This window comes from Cardiocondyla obscurior, linkage group LG09, assembly GCF_019399895.1.
Source record: "Cardiocondyla obscurior isolate alpha-2009 linkage group LG09, Cobs3.1, whole genome shotgun sequence".
Lineage (NCBI taxonomy): Eukaryota > Metazoa > Arthropoda > Insecta > Hymenoptera > Formicidae > Cardiocondyla > Cardiocondyla obscurior.
This window is the reverse complement of record NC_091872.1, coordinates 6,560,312-6,578,242: the sequence shown is the minus strand read 5'-3', so window position 1 is coordinate 6,578,242 and position 17,931 is coordinate 6,560,312. Positions and strand designations below refer to the sequence as shown.

At 37.8% G+C, this 17,931-nt stretch overlaps 4 protein-coding genes across 12 annotated transcripts; 3 read left to right on the top strand and 1 right to left on the bottom strand.

Moving 5' to 3' along the window:
- The first annotated feature begins 422 nt into the window (after positions 1-422).
- Positions 423-2,432, top strand: Ostgamma (oligosaccharide transferase gamma subunit). Its single transcript, XM_070661554.1, has 8 exons — positions 423-720; positions 808-986; positions 1,063-1,180; positions 1,251-1,391; positions 1,510-1,650; positions 1,713-1,863; positions 1,967-2,132; positions 2,298-2,432. Exons 1-8 carry the CDS (start codon positions 640-642, stop codon positions 2,311-2,313), a joined length of 993 nt encoding a protein of 330 aa, XP_070517655.1. The 5' UTR covers positions 423-639; the 3' UTR covers positions 2,314-2,432.
- On the bottom strand, positions 2,347-7,049 carry LOC139105443 (polyprenal reductase-like). 3 transcript variants are annotated; one of them, XM_070661551.1, is made up of 7 exons: positions 6,793-7,049; positions 6,458-6,588; positions 6,179-6,384; positions 5,987-6,104; positions 3,953-5,879; positions 3,822-3,869; positions 3,592-3,658 (listed from the first exon to the last, which is right to left on the bottom strand). In XM_070661551.1, the coding sequence occupies exons 1-5, from the start codon at positions 6,847-6,849 to the stop codon at positions 5,327-5,329; spliced, it is 1,065 nt and encodes a 354-aa protein (XP_070517652.1). In that variant the 5' UTR covers positions 6,850-7,049; the 3' UTR covers positions 3,592-3,658; positions 3,822-3,869; positions 3,953-5,326. The 3 variants fall into 3 exon arrangements, with proteins under 3 accessions (XP_070517653.1, XP_070517652.1, XP_070517651.1); XM_070661550.1 differs by having other exon boundaries at positions 3,599-3,658; positions 5,987-6,107; XM_070661552.1 differs by lacking the exons at positions 5,987-6,104; positions 6,179-6,384; positions 6,458-6,588 and adding exons at positions 2,347-2,753; positions 2,830-3,125; positions 3,235-3,423 and having other exon boundaries at positions 3,510-3,658; positions 3,822-4,166.
- A 141-nt stretch (positions 7,050-7,190) lies between these two features.
- Positions 7,191-9,920, top strand: Hd (humpty dumpty). 2 transcript variants are annotated; one of them, XM_070661540.1, is made up of 8 exons: positions 7,191-7,392; positions 7,570-8,208; positions 8,295-8,623; positions 8,702-8,925; positions 9,007-9,210; positions 9,328-9,508; positions 9,585-9,796; positions 9,883-9,920. In XM_070661540.1, exons 2-7 carry the CDS (start codon positions 7,601-7,603, stop codon positions 9,773-9,775), a joined length of 1,737 nt encoding a protein of 578 aa, XP_070517641.1. In that variant the 5' UTR covers positions 7,191-7,392; positions 7,570-7,600; the 3' UTR covers positions 9,776-9,796; positions 9,883-9,920. The 2 variants fall into 2 exon arrangements, with proteins under 2 accessions (XP_070517641.1, XP_070517640.1); XM_070661539.1 differs by having other exon boundaries at positions 9,585-9,920.
- A 2,016-nt stretch (positions 9,921-11,936) lies between these two features.
- LOC139105440 (zinc finger and BTB domain-containing protein 14) lies at positions 11,937-17,901 on the top strand. 6 transcript variants are annotated; one of them, XM_070661542.1, is made up of 6 exons: positions 11,937-12,304; positions 13,925-14,166; positions 14,385-14,776; positions 14,911-15,120; positions 15,236-15,601; positions 15,807-17,901. In XM_070661542.1, exons 2-6 carry the CDS (start codon positions 13,947-13,949, stop codon positions 16,029-16,031), a joined length of 1,413 nt encoding a protein of 470 aa, XP_070517643.1. In that variant the 5' UTR covers positions 11,937-12,304; positions 13,925-13,946; the 3' UTR covers positions 16,032-17,901. The 6 variants fall into 6 exon arrangements, with proteins under 6 accessions (XP_070517643.1, XP_070517644.1, XP_070517645.1 ...); XM_070661543.1 differs by lacking the exon at positions 11,937-12,304 and adding an exon at positions 13,248-13,501; XM_070661544.1 differs by lacking the exon at positions 11,937-12,304 and adding an exon at positions 13,531-13,681 and having other exon boundaries at positions 15,236-15,645; positions 15,724-15,950.
- Positions 17,902-17,931: the final 30 nt, after the last annotated feature.

The following is a 17,931-nucleotide window of genomic DNA, read 5'->3' as shown; positions in this document are numbered from 1 at the left end:
ATCATATAATTAAGCTACTGAAAATTCCGACCATCTGATCTTATTCAATGACACGTTAAATAATCTTTTTTCTTTTTTAAATTTCTTCTTTTTTTTTTATGCAATAAAACCCAAAGCACACACTTTTGCATTAACACATAATGCATATGAATAAGGAATACGATTAATTTAATTTCATTATGCAGTTTATGCACAAGAAATTGAACCAATCGTATGCGCGTTATGCAAAAGTGTGTGTTCCTGAAGGCCTTGAAGCTGCGTATACACTTATACGATTCAATTGTATACGATTCATTCTATACGATTAAAAAAAATCGTTTTTTTCTTTATCGTTCCAAGTATGGAAAACAATTAAAAATCATACTGCTAATCGTCGAAAGCGAGGAGGCAAGCTCATAGCGGATTTTCTCGGAACTAAACTTTGTTAGTTTCTAGAAGAAGGTGTCTCTAGAGCTTCGATTTCGGAGCGACTCCAACGAGTTGACGAGTGCCACGTGTACCCGGCGGATTAACGGGACTGTTAAAGCGTCGTCTTGGAGAAGGCCCGCTGGGCCCACGCTGCCATCAGTGATCGCTAATGCCTTCTCGGTGGGGTGTCTAGTGTTGCCGAAATTCCGCGTAACGTAGCAAACCTGATTCATGATGAAATACAACCTCCACATAGCATTGATTCTTCTTTCACTTCTGAGCTATGTCGTCTGTCAATATAGAACAAAAAACGTAAGAGTATTAAAATATCTTTATATTTATTATTCCATTTTTATCACCTTATCTTTATGTGATTTCAAAACCACTATATTCTTGCAGAACCAAGGCACTTCCTTAGCGGAGCGTGTACAGCAACTGACCGAGATGGCTATTAAAAAGTCAGTACTGAAATTCAATGGATCAAAATTCAAACAGTATATTAAATCACCCCCAAGAAATTACTCTGTTATAGTTATGTTTACTGCTATAGCGCCTCAGAGACAGTGTCAAATATGCTGGTAATTTGCGTTTGCGCTTAGATATATCGCTGTTGAGTTAAGTTTATAAAATTGTCAACGATTTTATTAATTCTAGGCACGCCAATGATGAATTTACAATAGTCGCCAATTCTTTCCGATATTCACCGTTGTACTCTAACAAGCTGTTCTTTGCTTCTATTGATTTTGACGAAGGATCCGACGTTTTTCGGTTGGTAAGTAAAAAATACACGGATATATACAGATATAACCAATAAATTTTTTTTTTTTTTTTTTTTTTTGTAGATGAAGTTGAATACTGCACCGGTGTATATGCATTTTCCACCGAAAGGTAAACCAAAACCTGCCGACACCATGGATATTCAGCGAGTCGGATTTGGCGCCGAGGCGATAGCGAAATGGATCGGCGAACGTACAGATATCCAGGTATCATTATGATTATAGTATCATGTTGTTTGTTACTTAGGTAAAGGGATGTCAGTACTACACAACGTGTCTTTTATTTTATTACATTGTTACAGTATTATGAATTTATGAATTTTAGATCAGAGTATTTAGACCACCAAATTATTCAGGTACAGTAGGATTAGGGATGTTAATAATTATTGTTGGAGGTGGTCTATATCTGAAACGCAACAACTTGGATTTTATTTATAACAAAAATCTGTGGGGATTTTGTGCTTTGGTAAGTTATTTTTTTTTTTTTTTTTTTTTTTTTAAATTGTAACAAATTTTTTTTTTTTTTAGTTTTTTGCAATAAACATGACTTCTGGACAAATGTGGAATCATATCAGAGGACCACCAATATTTCACAAATCACCTAATGGCAATGTAGCTTATATTCATGGCTCTTCTCAAGGACAATTTATAGTGGAAACTTATATCGTTATGGTCATGAGTATCCTTTTAGTATATTCAAAAACTTTATAACAAACAATCTACATAAAAGTAGAAATATTGGGTTTATAAATCTTATGTAGACCTTAATTACATATAAAAAGATGGAGCAGTTGTATTAGGAATGATTTTAATGACCGAAGCTGCTGCTCGTAAAGGAGACATTAAAAAACGCAAAATACTAGCTGTGATAGGTGCGGGATTAGTCGCAATTTTCTTTAGTCTTCTACTATCGATATTTAGAAACAAAGCTCAAGGTTATCCTTATAGGTACGTATTACAATATCTTTAATATATTATTACACACAAATTTAATATTTCGAAGTACGATGATAAAAAAAAGCCTAGCAATCGTATCATCGTACTTCGTATGCGATCGTTTATAAGAATTTATTTTATTTGTATCTCAGGGAAGAATAATTTTGTCTGTTTCAGTTTACTGTTCAAATAATTAAAGATTAAAAGAACAAACAACAGAAAAACGTACTTTGTACAGTTAGAATACATTTGGCAATTTGATATAAAACTAGAATTTTTTTTACAAATAAAAAGTAGAAAGTTATACTGTTACGAATATTGTATCATGTTCATTACGTAATATATAATACAAATAAATCGACATTTAATACCGTTGTACAACTAAACAAGTTGTACATTGAAATACGTATTTAACCTAATATAACGAAAATTCATTTAAACCTATTTATTCATTACATAATTGTTTTATATTTGTATATTATAAAAATACAAATTATTTGTTTTTAATAAAGGATACATAGTTTTTTTTAATAATAAATTTTACCATATATAAGGAATTAAAATCTTTCTTTCCTTTGGATAATTTTTGAATGTTTTATGATACCACTTATGAGTTAAAAGTGCACATTCCACCTAAAAAAAATTATTGTATATATTAATCTTTTTTGTTTCTCCTCAAGAAAATATATTTTGTTGAATTATTTCTTACCTGATTTACTACAACCCATAAAGTAACGTAATGAAATATATAAGCTTGCCAAAGAATTATAGACAGCATTACGTATATAAGTATTTCATAAAATTGCAATGGAGCAGCTATGTGTTTAAATAAACCTTCAGATGGTATTTTATACTCGAGAGATACAATATCGTTATTCGTATTTCTTCGTAACTTTGCAAGAATAAAAGTAGTTTTTAACTGCATATATGACGACCATAAACATATAAAGGTACAAACTAATTTTACAATTGTTACTTTAGGTAAATTTTCATTCCTGTATGACCCTATAAAAAAAAAATTATATATATGTCTGAAACACATACACAGATGTATATGTATGTATATTATGAGACAAAGCAATATACTTATTTATGAATACTTCTAAAATTATACCTCTAACAAATCCTTCGATTTCACCTATTATACTCAGTATTAATCCCGCATAATGTAGTAATCCGAGAAAATAAATATATATATGCATTTTTTGATTACTAAATACATTTACATAACACGTTTCATAAAGCCTTTTCCATGCATGTATATTAAATATGATTAAAGTTAAAATTCCAACTTCTGTTGAGACTAAAAAAAAAAAAAAAAAAAAAAAAATTACAATTTAGCATTATAAATCAGCAAATATATTTAAAAATGTATTTATAAAAACATACTTAATGGTTTTCTCGATGTTCCTAATAGTGTGTCCAACAACATAATTATAATTTCAGGTACATTTGCATTATAAATATACATGTATAATATTGAGCAAAGAGTAATAGCAAGTGCTGGCGCAGAAAAAATGTACATGTGCCTAAAATTGCTGAATAAAAATTTTAAGTAATACAAATTGAGTTAATAGATAAATACATACATATATACATAGTTTGATATTTTTGATTTAATACTTTTTGATATGAATTATTAGTTAATTATTCAAGTTTTACGAAATAATACGAGATAATAAAAATTAATTTTTAACTTACCTCTTAGGAACTTCGAGCTTTGTTAATATTACATGAGGCGTTTTTGTACTAAATTTCCCGTAAAGAAAACTACGTTTTAGTGCCGCAGGTACATAAGGATCTAAAAAATTAATCATAGAGCCTATTAATACCATATTTGCTGTATTAAAGATGAAAAAGCTGCTTATAATGTTTATATCCATTTTTTATGCTCCAATGTTAAAACTGCACACAATGAGTGTGAATTGACGTAGGAAAAATCCAAATGTTTAGAAAAAAAATCTTCACAATGCAGTTTCTTCCTAAGAAACCTTTCACACAAGTACAGTTGATATCAGTGTTCCACTTTTTAGACAATCTGGGTCACTGTAATGTTAAAACGTAATATAAATATACATTTATACAAATTTTTATAAAATTAATAGTAAAATAATTATGAAATGTTACATAATATCGTACATATGGGTATATAACTAATAAAATTTTAGTTTTTACTGTACAAAAAAAAAATAAAACAATTATAGAAGATAACGACGATATCGAAGATCGTTCTTGTTAGACTGTCAATTATTTTACCGTAGCAATGATGTATCATACTGTCACATACCAACTAACTTTAATTCTACTAATTAATTTTGTACACTACTCGATGGAACCACCTCGAAATGACGCGACACACGCAGTTTTAAGGTCGGCACCGGTGATGGTAAAGTGTGGCAGAGTAATGCCAGACTAAGAAAATAAGAAAGCCGCCGAGGTCTTTTATAGCATGCAGTGGTGGGAATGCGCTTCCGCACACCAAACCAAGAACACGTCCGTGTACTCTGGACAGTTCGGAAAGTTTTGAGCGATAGGAAACAAATATACATATGTGTGCCAAATACGAATACATAAACAAATTAAATCGCAAAAACTTGCTTCAATACATTTTATTCTTTTAAAAGAATCGTATTGTTAGTCTATCAAATATATATAAAAAGAATAACTTAATTTAATATACAAAAATATATTTCTGGGAATATCTTTAAAAATCATTGAGAGTTGAAACAATAAACTGAATTGTACGTAAAAAAATAGTTTAGAAATATATTTTTATATATTAATTAATATGTTTGTGGTTTAATATGTATACATATATATTATAGTGTTCCAGATCTACTGTTATTAGTGATAAATTTTTAAGATTTTTTTAAGACAAGTCTTAAAACCTTAATATAATGTTTAAAAAATGCAAGTGCTTAAAACGTTAAAATTTTTTTTCAAAAGTTGATCAATTAATGTTCGAAATTTACATTCCGAGCTATATTACATAGCATTGTAGTAAAGATATTTTCGAGTGCATAATTAAATTTTCATAATTGATATAATTTTACATATATTGTCTTTTTTTTATAAAAAATATTCCTTACTACGAAGAATATTAACTTCATAAATCGATGATTTTCATATATCGAATACAATTAAATAATAAAAGAAATTAAATGTAGAAATATATTTAAATAAAATAGATAAATTAATGATTCGCACTATGTAAAACATATCGGATGAACTTCTATTCTAAAAATAAGAGTGTCATTTTGTAAAAAATCAGTTAAATCGCGTAAACGTATAAATTCTGTATAGCCAAAACTACGTTTATTCAATTCGCACGTAGGTTTCCGGAACGCTTCGAGATCTGGCCGCGACGACGTTATCTCGCATATATTTTTTTCCGAATCTTGTGGATGTACTAATGCAAAGAACATTGTGCCATTGAACGGCCAATCTAAAGCATCGTCATTTTCCGATTTCATAATATGTAAAACAAACGACAAAAAATCAGGATCCTTGGACGATATATTAATTCTTGCGCAGATTTTATATCCGTTTGGACTTGTATAAAAACCTGAACTATAAAACATTTTCAATGGATCTTTGGTCATAGCCTCAAGTTTTTCTTGAAAAGATTTTAATCTCCATATGTAAACTCCATTACAATTTCGTAGACACATAGCCGCGAGCTGATTTTTCTGATTAGATACCGTTATAGATAGCTCTCGGTTTTCCTGCTCCAAAACTACTATCCTTTCATACAGATTTCTAAAAAGCAAAGTTAATAAATTTTACTTTTATACTTTGCCATATATAAACAATAAAAATAATTAATACTTGTAAAAAATATTCATATACATATAAATTTAAATTACTTAAGCAATTGTTGCCAATCAGGAGAAGGTTCTTCCTTGTCTGCAACTTGTATCCCATTTTTTAGAGGTGGATCCCACATTTTTGACTCCACAGACATTGCATTAGTATTTTTTTTTTCTACTGTTATACAATTATAAATGTATATTAAACAAAAATTAAAGAAATTAATATTTTAGTTATATAAAACATACCTCTAGATTTTAAAAAGTCTTGTTTACAAGTACACTGAGTAATATGTGTTTCCATTTCTATAGGAGATAATTGTACTTGGCAACCAAATTGTTGATAAATGCAACTTGTACGTTTTTGAGATATCTCTCTAAAAGTGTACAAGTCTGGGAAAAGACCTTCTGATGTTAAAGGCTTACTATCAATGGGACAGCAAGCAGAATCTTTCCTTTTGATAATTCATAACAATCAATTAATTTAAATATCAATGTGAAATCTTGATTAAATTAAATAAAACTTACTTAAGCCAAGTATCAATGCACTGAGAACAAAACTTATGGCCACAGGATGTTAAAACTGGATCGCGCAACCATGATAAACAAATGGGACATTCAAATCTGGACTCCACATCGTCTTTGATGCTCTCGACGCACTGTGTACAACGAAATTATAAATAAGTTTACAGATGTAAGGCATTAAAATAAAATTTAACGCAGATGTAAACACACAAACGATAGTTTGTCATTAATTTTGTTACGCGTAACAATACGCAAGTCATTAATTTCTAAATAAATGAATAATTGCACAAACGGAGATTACAATGATACAAATACCTAACGAAATTATTGTTACGTACATTTGCAATGTCTTCAGCAACTGCAACAGGTTCTGTCAAACGGTCAGACGTTGTCATGATTTGTAACAAAATTATTTTTCACCAAGTTAGAACGTACGTTATTAAAAATGTCAATATTAAAATATTTTTACATTAATAGTTATTTAAAGAATATTATATTTTTATAATAGTACGATTGCGAGAAAGTAGAAATAGTAGAATGGAAAATGACGAATTGGCAAATGGCGACGTAATCGATCGAAACAATTTTGTTCCGATGTTTCAAGCCGGGCTTACATATAACGAAAGCCACAAGGCGAAAGAAGGTTAGGATCCATCTCCTTACAAAACTGCTGGCAGTGCTGACAACACTTTGGAACGCAGCTCACTTTATTCTTAACCTTATTATAATTTTTTTTTTTTTGATAATCGACTAAATGTTATGTTAAAAATTAATTAATATTAATAAGTGATCGGTGATTAATAAGAAACGATACATATTTCTTTTCTTTCTCGAAAAATTGTAAAATTATATCGATATATTAACATAATCAGGTGTTACTCTTTTGAAAGAAAACAGTTACATTATCTAACCTATACAGAATTACAATTACTACACATGTATGTACATATAATAATTACACAATAAGTATTACTTATTAGCATGGCATAATAATGTGACGATTGTTGATTTTCAAATTAATAAAGAATAAGAATTTACTTGTATTAAATATAAAATATAATTCTTTTTAATCTTATGTATAATTCATATCAACGTTACGTAAATTTTTTTTACAGACACATATCAAATTTAAATTTACACACGCCAATGGCGGAATCGAAAAATGCAAGTACGTTGGAATGGACACATCCTGACCAAGTGATGCGACTGCATCGTATGAAATTAAAGAAACGCGCGTTGCAAGCACGTATAAATAAAACGACTGTCAACGATCGGGCAACAACCACAGATTTCAATCCACTTAACTCCAGCGGTAGTATACCGCAACGTTTATCTTACTGCCAAAAGCGTAAGAATCCTTTTGCAATTAATGAAACTTGTAAAAAACAAAAGGATGTAACGTCAGCTGGATTAGAAATCAGTAACGACAACACATTGTTCGAACTCTTAAATATTGACGTACAAAAGGAGAAATCAAAGCTAGATTCGTCCATAAATAATTCCTTAACTTTCGAAAATGTTCTTTCAAAGTTAGAATCGACTAATCAAACTGTAGATATAAATGTTCCAAAGGGTACAAAGCATATTCCTATTGATTGGACATTAAAAACTAAAATGAGATTTATGTCTCCTAAGCCTTTTCCGTGGAGTAGCAAGCTCAAAACGAGCGAAGAGGCGTCGGGTACTACAGGATTTGTGAGGTGTTTAAATATAGGAGAAAAAGAGACAACGTTAGACACTAGTTTAAATGCAAGGTTAATTTGATTAATTTTTGCTTATTTGCTTTAGTTGATTTGTTTTTCTAAATCTTGTAATAACGTTTATTAAATATTCTGATTAGATTTCATCAATGCTGTTTAATATGGCAACATCCATCCTTACCGTGGCTAGAACTATTCCCTCGCTCTGCTGGCAAAGTGAGTGCAACTCTCGCAAATAATACGTCAATAGTAAATAATCAAAACATGAAAGATGCATTATACCGAGAATGGTGCGATAGCTTCAGATCGTTATTTCATTTATTGCGAGCAAGGCAATGTCCATACTTTTATATGTGCGCAAATGCATTTACAGTGCTTTTTCGAGCTGCAGGTATTTGTGGGTTATCAGAAATTCATGCTCTTGTCACACCTACAACCAGTGGATTTCGCCAAGCATTAAAACAAGAAGGTAAAGAATTCTATTTACGTGTTTTTTATATTTACTTTTTTTTTAAATATTAATCACATCTTTTTCAACATATTTTAGAAATAGAATACTCTATGCCTTTAAAAAAAGATTCCAAAAGACGATCCGATACGATAGATGCCGAATCTAAAATTGCCGACGTTACGTATAACGCTGCAGACAGTCAGCGAGAAAACAATAATTACGAAGAAGAAAATGAGGACGATGATGAAGAAACTCAAGATGCATGGCTTGAAAGTCTTGGAGTTGAAAATTCAGAAATTAAGAAAATTAATCATTCACAGGTATACATTATTATAAATATATATATATTATTAATACACGGATATTCTCAATTTTTCGATTAATATTGTGATATTTTTTAGACGAGATTGGCTTTGGAAAAAGAAAGTGAAGTAGATAACTTGAGACAATCTCTTGTGTTCGTTAAAGGTGTAGAGACACAGGCACTGTTTAATTTCTTAATTAATTGCAAATCAGCTATCGCGATGACCGGTGGGTTGGCCGGGGTTCCTCCTACACTTTTAGCTCCAACGGCATTCCATGGTGCTATTTTAAAACCACTCCAGGTATTATATACTTAACAGAATTAATTAATAAAGCTTAACAGCTTGTTTTTATTCCGTTGTTGCATTATAATGGTCATTTAACTTTTGTTTTCTTTTTTTTCTTTTATATTGATAAAGGTTCGAGAAAGCATATTACGCGATAACAATGACATATATTATTCTCTTGAATTAAGAGGGCCCCTTTTACCGCACGTATTGCCTTCTCTTTGTCATTTGATGAAATCTAGTCAATTAGAGCAATATTCGGCAAGTTGCGCACAATTGGCCTCAACAACTTCGTTTTCTACAGCGAAGCACGGTATGATCATGTATATACATGTGTTTATATATAATCGATGAATGAAATAGCGTAAGTAATATTTATACTTCTACAGGCCATGCAGTTGTCACAAAAGAAGAAGATTCTAATACTACGAAAGTAGCGCCTAACGTTTTTGGACAAGAAAATTTAAGCGATTGTGGGTTCAACGAGGAATTATTAAGTCACTTTTGCAATTCCGATCCATCCAGGATAGAGGTTTTAGATAGTCTTAAATTTTTTAATGGATTATATACGTGGTCGTAATCTCACAAATCTTACAACTAAGTAATTTAAAACTAAAATAAATATTACATAGATTTAAGTACATATTTTTGTATATAAAGCTATTTTTTTTTTTTTTTTTAATACAGAAACCGAAACAATTGCGTAGTCATCGGTTTAAAATTAAGTTTTCGCTTTCTCAATCGAATCACGCGCGATGGCAACACCATGATTAAGAAGGGCCATTCGAGAACCCCGGGAACGACGTAGGTGGGGTCCGCACAGAGGATGGATTGCCCCTAAAAATAACGAATCGATATTCGCCCGCTGCCCCCAAATCAGTCGCCGGACTCGCCGGACTTGCCTGGGTCACCGGGAGAAAACAAGGAAGAGAGACAGAGAGAGCGTCCGTTCACAACACGAAAAATCAATTGGTTTATTGCACCGGATACATTTTCTCTAGCACAATTGGTATCGTGCTCGCGCGGCGCAATACTGATAACGCATCGTCGTAAATTTGTCGCGGCAAAGATCGCCGAAAGAATATCGCGCCGTCGGTGCGTTTGTCAGCGTATGGCCGCGAATGCCCTTGTCATGCCAGAGAATTACGTCAGGGTTCGTCGTATTGCGACACCGCGACCGAACCGAAAGCGGTTTCGCGTTGCAAGGTCTCGGCGGCGCGGCTCGGATTTTAGTGCTAGCGCACCATTTTTCCAGTTGCCGCCACCGCGCGTTTCCACCAGCAAATTTCAATTCCCGGCCCCTTTCCGCTACTCTTCTACTCGCGTTCGCTCGAGCAAATTCCTTGCGGCAAACAAAATTCGAAGACTAATGGCACGCTTGTTTTCCCGAAGGCGAGAGCGCAAAATAAAATTTAAAGAGACATTGCTCGGATGAGATTGCAGAAGGATTCTTGTCCGATGAGGTCCGCGTCTTTCTCGACGACCGCGAGATCCTTTTCCGATTGACTTCTTCGGAGAAAACGGGGTCGAGACCCATGCGGCTATAAATCGAAAACGGAGCTTTCTGTAGTTGCGAAGGAAGTGATCAACGTTTCCTTGTCCGACGTTAAATTTATTTTGCGATCTTGCCTCAATGGAATGTTAACGCGATCAACGATATATCATATCAAAGATGTAAAAGATGCGATAAGGATGGCGGATGATTGTTCTTTGGGAAAAATTGCTTTAAAATTGGTCGAATTGAAGTACGCATAACGCGAGACACACCCTGCGTGTGAGGTGTTTACTCAAGAGGAACAAAAAGACAAAATAATATTAATAACGATGTCATATTGACGAAATTGTGACTGAAAAATGATGAAAATTCGTCATGATTCGGTCTACATGACCGTCGCCAATCGATATTAATCTAACTTTCTCTTCTTGGGTGTACATCTGAGGTCCGCGCGCTTCGTGTCCTTCGTTCGTGTCACCCCCTAACAACGCGTAGTAGAAATGTCGATAGCTATCTCAGGGTGTAGATTACTTTGGAGTTATCTTTGGAATGTCGTCTCTATCGCGCGGCGGAAAAAAAAAGAAAAGAAAAAGAAAATGCGGGGATACACCCTCGAGCCCAAAGTCGATTTCGTAAAAGAAAGAAGCGTCGTTTTCGCCCGACGAGTGGGCAACCCCTTGTCGAGCCGGGGAGTCCCGGGGTGGATTTTCATCGCTGGGTACGCCGCGTCGGGCGTTGGTAAGGCACCCGCGACGCCCGGCGAAGCGAAGGGGGCCGCACAAAAGGGGGAAAAGCGTCGCGGCGCGTGGGAGCGAGATTCACCATCGGAGAGACTATCCCGATCGGAGGGACAGAGACGACCGATGTAAAATCGGAGCTCTCGGCTCTGAAAGGGGGGAAGAAGAGAGAAATCCCCGAGGGGAGAGAAAGCGAGAGAGAGACGGAGGGTAAGAGGGAAGGGAATAAACGCGGAGGCAAGACGGAGACGGGGAAATGATGGTGCTCTCCCCGTGGCGCGTAGCACGCGCGCGTGTGCGTGTGCGTGCGCGGGGGGTTTCGAGAGGTACACCACGACGTCGACGACGACGACGACGACGATGATGACGACGGCGGTGGCGGTGGCGGTGGCGGCGGCGGCGTCGGCGATGTACACGACTACTACTACGACGCCGCGTGGGGGTTGCACGAAGACCCCCTGGTGGGGTTCTGGCCGCCGACCCTACAGTCCCCCGCTGGAAATGATATCAGTCGCGACTCGGTCGAGGGAGCCCCAGCACACTCCGTGCCGTGCCCCTCGCATATCGTAATCTCTCCTCGGCCGCGATACGCCGAATACCGCCCCTCCAGCGAGTGTACGTTACGTCGCGCCCGTCGCCGCTCGAGGAAGAATCGCAGACTACCTCGGCCGGAGCCCTCGCGGAGAGCGAGGCCTACGATCGGAGGAGGAAGAGGGCCGAGTCGCCCGGCCTCAGCTAAAATCGGAGCGCTTTGAACACCGGAGGCCTTCAGGTACCCGGGGTAGCCGACGTTCGCATATCCGACGCGATCTAGAGGAAATCGCGGGGACGCGTGACGTAGGAAGAAAGAAAGAGAGAGAGAGAGAGAGGAAAAGAGGTAAGCTCCTCGCCTCTCCCCCGCCGCTTCAGCGTCGCGCGGAGCGCGTTTCGAAGACGCGACGTCGACGTCGACGTCGACGTCGAGGCGCGGATATTAATAGAGCTCGACGAGAGGAGGCGCGCCGCCTTTTCGCGCCGCCGGCGGGCTTTCCCGCTCGCGCGGAGAGACTCGCGCATTCCTGGGACCGCGGCGCGATCACGTGCGAGCTTCGTCGCCGCTTTTTTCGCCGTCGTCCGTCTCCTCCTCCTCTCCGTCCGCGCGTGTACGTAAGCTGCACGTGAGCGACGCGCGCTACCAGCGGCGTTTCCCTCGTTGTTTTCGGAGCCCCCGACCCGCGTTCCCTCCTCCCGATCAATCGGCTAATCGTTCCCAGATTATAACCGCCGTCGCGCTCGATGAAACAGCGGAACCTGCTGCCGTTCAAGGCCTTTTGCGATGGCTCGCGCTTAGATCGACGTTTTCCCTCCCGATTATCGCCGGGCTTCCTGCGAAAAACCTGTTCGTAATTTTCCTCGTTGCCGCACGTCTCCCAGCCGTTGACATTTTTCCCCTAACAACGCCCGTATCTTATCTCGACGACTAACGGAGGCAGGATTATCGCGAGCACCGATCTCCCGCGACCTTCGGGTCAATTCTCAAATCTGGAACCCTCGTCTAAAAATCGTCCGCGACTCTTGCTTCGCGATCTCGCCAGCTTTTACTCGGTGCACCGCTCGCGACGTGCCGTGGGGGGAGGGTGCGGAGGGAAAAGACGGGGGAGAAAAAGGGCGCGTTTGGCCTCTATTCCCGCACGGGGAACGGGAATCCTTTGGAAATGCGTGGGGGGGTCCACCAACAAAATTATGGATCGAGGCAACGCGAGGGTTCACGTCTGCGCATGACTACTTGCCGTTGTTAGCCTAGTCGCGCGCGCACACACGCACAGGGGACACGCACACCGGCCTCTTGGAGAACCTCTCCCTCGAGATCCTCCTCTTCTTCGCGCGCGCGTTTAGCCACCCCCGCGAGTTTACCAACAACGGAGCCTCGACTCGCGACGCGGACGGCCAAGAGCGAACGCGACAAACGCGCCCGTGTGAAACGTTTTAATAAACAAACGCCGCGATCGATTTCGGTTTGGCGGACCGAGGGCGGGAATATTTTGCCGTGACGTAGCGGGGGTGGAAAAAAAAAAAAAATTGTTTTCAATTGCAGGTAAGTCACCGCGACGCCCGATGACACGTCGACAAACGCCGCCACGCGCGGATTAACTGCAACGCGCGGAACGTGTGCCGATTAAATGCGCGCCCAGCTGCGCCCGAGTGGCTGCTTATCACGGGATTATTTCCCTTGTGACGCAACGATCGCGAATGCACCGCGCAAACCGCGTCCGACGTACGTGCGTATGCGTAATGAACCCCTAAGTGGAACACGATTAAGTGGGCTACGATAAGCCGGGACGATTTTTAAACGCCTGATTTTTTTTTCCCCTTTTTTTTTATTTACTTTGTTCTTTAACATTTGAGATTTATCTCAATATTTATTTATAGCGAGGCACCTGAAAGAATTAATTTTTATTTGCATGTAAATATCTGTTTCAAAGCAAGCGTGCAAAACTACAAAATCTTTATATTGCAGGTCGATAACGCAAGATAAAAGAATGGGCGAGAAGACGTTCAATCTCACGTGGAACAATCACCTGGCAAATCTGTCGGGTTTGTTCGAGGCCCTTTACAAGAGCGGCTCCTTGACGGACGCAACGTTAGCTTGCCAGGGTGGCATGTTGAGAGCCCACAGATTGGTGCTAGCAGCGTGTAGTCCTTACTTCGAAAGAGTTTTTAAGGAACACTATGGAGAGCAACCTATTCTAATTTTAAAGGGTACGTTATGATAATTTGTTCGGTGAAACATTCATAACGTCTTAAACGTCTAAAGAAGAAAGCTTTCAGGACTTTTCTTTTAATTGCCAGCGTAAAATGTTTTGCGTAAAAGCTTTTATTTAAGAAAATAAATTTCTATTTTGGAGAAAATCTGTAATATTCTCGCGTGAAGGTATTGAAATGTATTCTATCTGACACAGTTATTTTAATCGTTTCAGGCGTCGCTGTCGAGGAAATGGAATGTCTCTTGGATTTCATGTACAGAGGATCTATCGATGTAGCGGAGGAACACCTTCCCTCGCTGATAAAAACTGCTACCGATTTGGAGATACGCGGCCTCTCCGGAGAGCAGAAGAACCAGGAAAGCAATCGCAACCTGTACACCAGGGTTGAAACGCGAATGCAGCGATGTCATATCGAAACCAGAGTACACACCACCGAGTATATCAAAGAGCCGTCTGTAATCCCTTTCCTACCAAAACACTCGAATGTCGATTCGATGGAGGATCACATTAAAGTGGAAGACATCGAAGTAGAAGACGATCCGATGGTGATCGATGGGCACGAGGATAGCTTTGACGAGCTTCCACGATCAACGGATACGCAAATTGTAAATTAACGTGTTAATTTATATTGCAAAATTTTATCTAATTGCTCGCATCTCATTATTCTCCGGCGTGAAAACTCGTTCGATTGTTTAAAGAAGACCAGTTTTATTAATATTTTATTGTAATATTTTTTTAGAGGCGCATACCACCCCCGATGTACAAGCGGGAGACGAGATTCAAAGGTCAGAAAAGAGTATCCGTAGGCCGCGTAACGCGGAACAACGATCAGTTGGAATCGAGATCGAAAGATTCTTCGCGAGAATCAAGCTGCGAAGATTCTTCGAGGATCGTCAAATGCGAGCCTAATCTCAATGATGCATCTGCAGATATCGTATCAGAAATACAGGTAAGCAAACTTATCCAGCGGAAGAAAGTCGAAGTAATAATAATAGTTTTGCTGCAAACTGCATACAGTTATAGCGCGGTTGTTTTATCACGATTTTATTCGTTATAATTTATAGGAAAATTCAAAAAATTTAGAAGATACAGCGAAGGTAGGAATGAAGAGAAAGCTCGAGGCCATGAAACGAGTAGGAGGAAATGAGGGAAGAGAAGGAAAGACAGTCACCAAATCCGAAAGAGCACAGCACAAGCCCTTCTCCTGCGACCTTTGTACGTTGGCTTTCACAAGAGCGTCGCACTTAGCGAGGCATAGAAGAGTGCACACGGGCGAAAGACCCTTCGCTTGTAGTATCTGCCCGCGAATGTTCGCTAGGCAGGACAAACTGAAGCAACATCTGGATTCGCACTTACAATGGCCGAAAAGAAAAAGCGGCCAGACAATTTCCTCGTTGCCGACAAAGGGCAAACGCGGCAGACCACGTAAGGTAGTGCAAGAGAGGTTGGAGAATTTATAATTGCAGCCCGTCACGTAAGAATGTTTTAATCCGTATCGCGTTTTTCTGCATTGCAATTTGCTTACATTTGTTTCTCATATTCTTTCAAACAGCGCTCTTTCATGACGGACTGCACGTATGACTGAGCTTCTTTCTGATGGCCTAGTCGGATACCAGCTATTTGTAAACGTTTCAGGTTAATGTGGAGCCATCTGCGATGGAAGAATTTTTAAAGTTTGGCGAGTTTAGCTCACTATTGAACAAGTCGCATTCCGCGAATTCGACGAATAAGAGTGAAAATTCCGAGAATACTGGGGACGATGGCAAGAGGAAAGAAGCGCATCAAGACGAGGACGACTCGTCTCATAGGGAAAAAGACAATCGCGGTTGCCAGGTCGAAAATGGCCAGGACATTGTTTAATAGAATTCTTTGTTTCGAATCTGGATTTAACTATCGTGAGCCATATTTTTCTATGCACAACCGTGAAACGCGATGATCAACGGAACGTAAAAACGAATGAAATTTATCGAGCTTCTCCAAAAAACGAAAAAAAAATCGTGGTATCTTTTTCCCAAGTCTGTTTCATGTTCAATAGGGCTTATAACGTTTTCTCGTCCCGATTGGATATATACATACATATATGTAAACGAGTACTCGCGTCGCTGTTATAGCGAACTGTTTAACGTAAGTACCTGAGATATCGACTACTAACGTTACTACCAAAGCGCACGAGCTTCTAAAAAATCCCAGCATAAACGAAAGTTGATTCTTATCGACTAAGTGTATCGATCAACATCATTGGTATCGAAAAGTAAAATTAATATAAAGAGATATCTGCGCTCTATCACACACATGCACACATACACATACACACATACAACATATATACAAAACGTATATACACATATATATATATTATATATATATATATATATAAAAACCCGACCAAATAATATACGCGTGAAAATTATGGCCTGACTTTCACTGTAAAAAGTTTTAATTTTTGATATTTCGCGATGCGATATTATCTTAGTTTGAAATATATCTCAGTTAAAAAAATGTCACCTGATGACATTTTTTGAATGGAAGCATGTAGTCCATTAAATTATGCGTGCGAATGGCATTACTCTAATGAAACTTTTAGGTGGGTGTGGGTGCATGACATATACATGCACAGTAGCGGTCACGCCCATACATATATGTGTATACGTAATAATATGTAATAATGTAATATACAAAAGTGTCTGATACAGTGTGAGTCATGCCTACGTGGTAATATTTTGTCATACGCGCGACTGTAATACGTCAAGTACAAAAGTCCAAATGTTAGACTACGCGTACAACACTCTGCCACGCGACAGCAGTAAATTTGGGATGTGCGAGTACTCGAATGTTTCTCTGACATTATCATCCCTCGGAGAACAGAAAATCTCCACATAACAATAAACCTGAAAAATTAAGCTCGATTCCTTTAGGGTAAAAGAGAATCTTTTTCTATAAAATTGCAAATTTGAAAAATTGTAAAACGAAAAGAAAACTGGAAATAATTACAAAGCCTTCCTCTCGGAAAGCTTGGCTTAGAACAGAGAAAAGTTTTAACGCGATAAAAATATGATGGGCTCAAATATGAATTTTTAATCGAATTGGTATTTTTAACAATTCTGTCGAGTTACTTAAACATGTCGGAGCTGGCAGTTTTATTAAATCATCTCTTAATTTTAACAATAACAATAATTTAATTAATAAGAATAAGATATAATCGAAGATCAATGGTGTATAGTCCTAAGACATGAGTAATTAGATACTTTTAAGTAAGACGAGAATCACGCGAGTACTCGCACAATCTCAGCGTAAATAAATGGGCCTAGGGTTCCTCTCGATTTATTTAGATTCGCTAATGCAACGTATTTCTTTGATAGATTTTACGGATTTGTCCTACCGAACGTTCAGCGAATTTGGTCCTAATTCGAAACATTCGCGAATGATGCACGTGGGAATATTATGTGGTGTCAGTGTCATTAATTAATTGGTTATTATTGTTGTATGTACAAATTAATTGTTATTGTAAGAATTGCATTCTGTTTTGTTGCATTATGACTGTTGCTCGATTTCGCGGATACTGTTCAACCCATCCGTGATCGTGTCCATTCCCGTGGTAACGTGCAATTTATTTTCTATATCACTATATAGACACCCTCATCGAGCTGCCGAGCGAGGTATGCGAAAGGTTCATATCTTGCATTCTATATAGTGTAGCGTGTGTAAATAAATTTTCAAGTGAAGACGAGAACCACCCGTTTTTTATCCACGCGGTGTGAAT

What these genes read in the sequence shown, in the direction of transcription:
- LOC139105440 (XM_070661541.1), top strand. Translation starts at nt 13,587, where the DNA reads ATGCGCGCCCAGCTGCGCCCGAGTGGCTGCTTATCACGGGATTATTTC. An exon ending in GATCAACGGATACGCAAATT is followed by an intron (nt 14,777 to 14,910) that starts GTAAATTAACGT and finishes ATATTTTTTTAG; the next exon opens with AGGCGCATACCACCCCCGAT. An exon ending in AACGCGGCAGACCACGTAAG is followed by an intron (nt 15,602 to 15,806) that starts GTAGTGCAAGAG and finishes TAAACGTTTCAG; the next exon opens with GTTAATGTGGAGCCATCTGC.
- Ostgamma (XM_070661554.1), top strand. Translation starts at nt 640, where the DNA reads ATGATGAAATACAACCTCCACATAGCATTGATTCTTCTTTCACTTCTG. An exon ending in AGACAGTGTCAAATATGCTG is followed by an intron (nt 987 to 1,062) that starts GTAATTTGCGTT and finishes TATTAATTCTAG; the next exon opens with GCACGCCAATGATGAATTTA. An exon ending in TTATATCGTTATGGTCATGA is followed by an intron (nt 1,864 to 1,966) that starts GTATCCTTTTAG and finishes ACATATAAAAAG; the next exon opens with ATGGAGCAGTTGTATTAGGA.
- LOC139105443 (XM_070661550.1), bottom strand. Translation starts at nt 6,849, where the DNA reads ATGACAACGTCTGACCGTTTGACAGAACCTGTTGCAGTTGCTGAAGAC. An exon ending in TGCATTGATACTTGGCTTAA is followed by an intron (nt 6,385 to 6,457) that starts GTAAGTTTTATT and finishes AATTATCAAAAG; the next exon opens with GAAAGATTCTGCTTGCTGTC. An exon ending in AGACTTTTTAAAATCTAGAG is followed by an intron (nt 6,108 to 6,178) that starts GTATGTTTTATA and finishes ATTGTATAACAG; the next exon opens with TAGAAAAAAAAAATACTAAT.
- Hd (XM_070661540.1), top strand. Translation starts at nt 7,601, where the DNA reads ATGGCGGAATCGAAAAATGCAAGTACGTTGGAATGGACACATCCTGAC. An exon ending in AGAAAATTAATCATTCACAG is followed by an intron (nt 8,926 to 9,006) that starts GTATACATTATT and finishes GATATTTTTTAG; the next exon opens with ACGAGATTGGCTTTGGAAAA. An exon ending in GTTTTCTACAGCGAAGCACG is followed by an intron (nt 9,509 to 9,584) that starts GTATGATCATGT and finishes ATACTTCTACAG; the next exon opens with GCCATGCAGTTGTCACAAAA.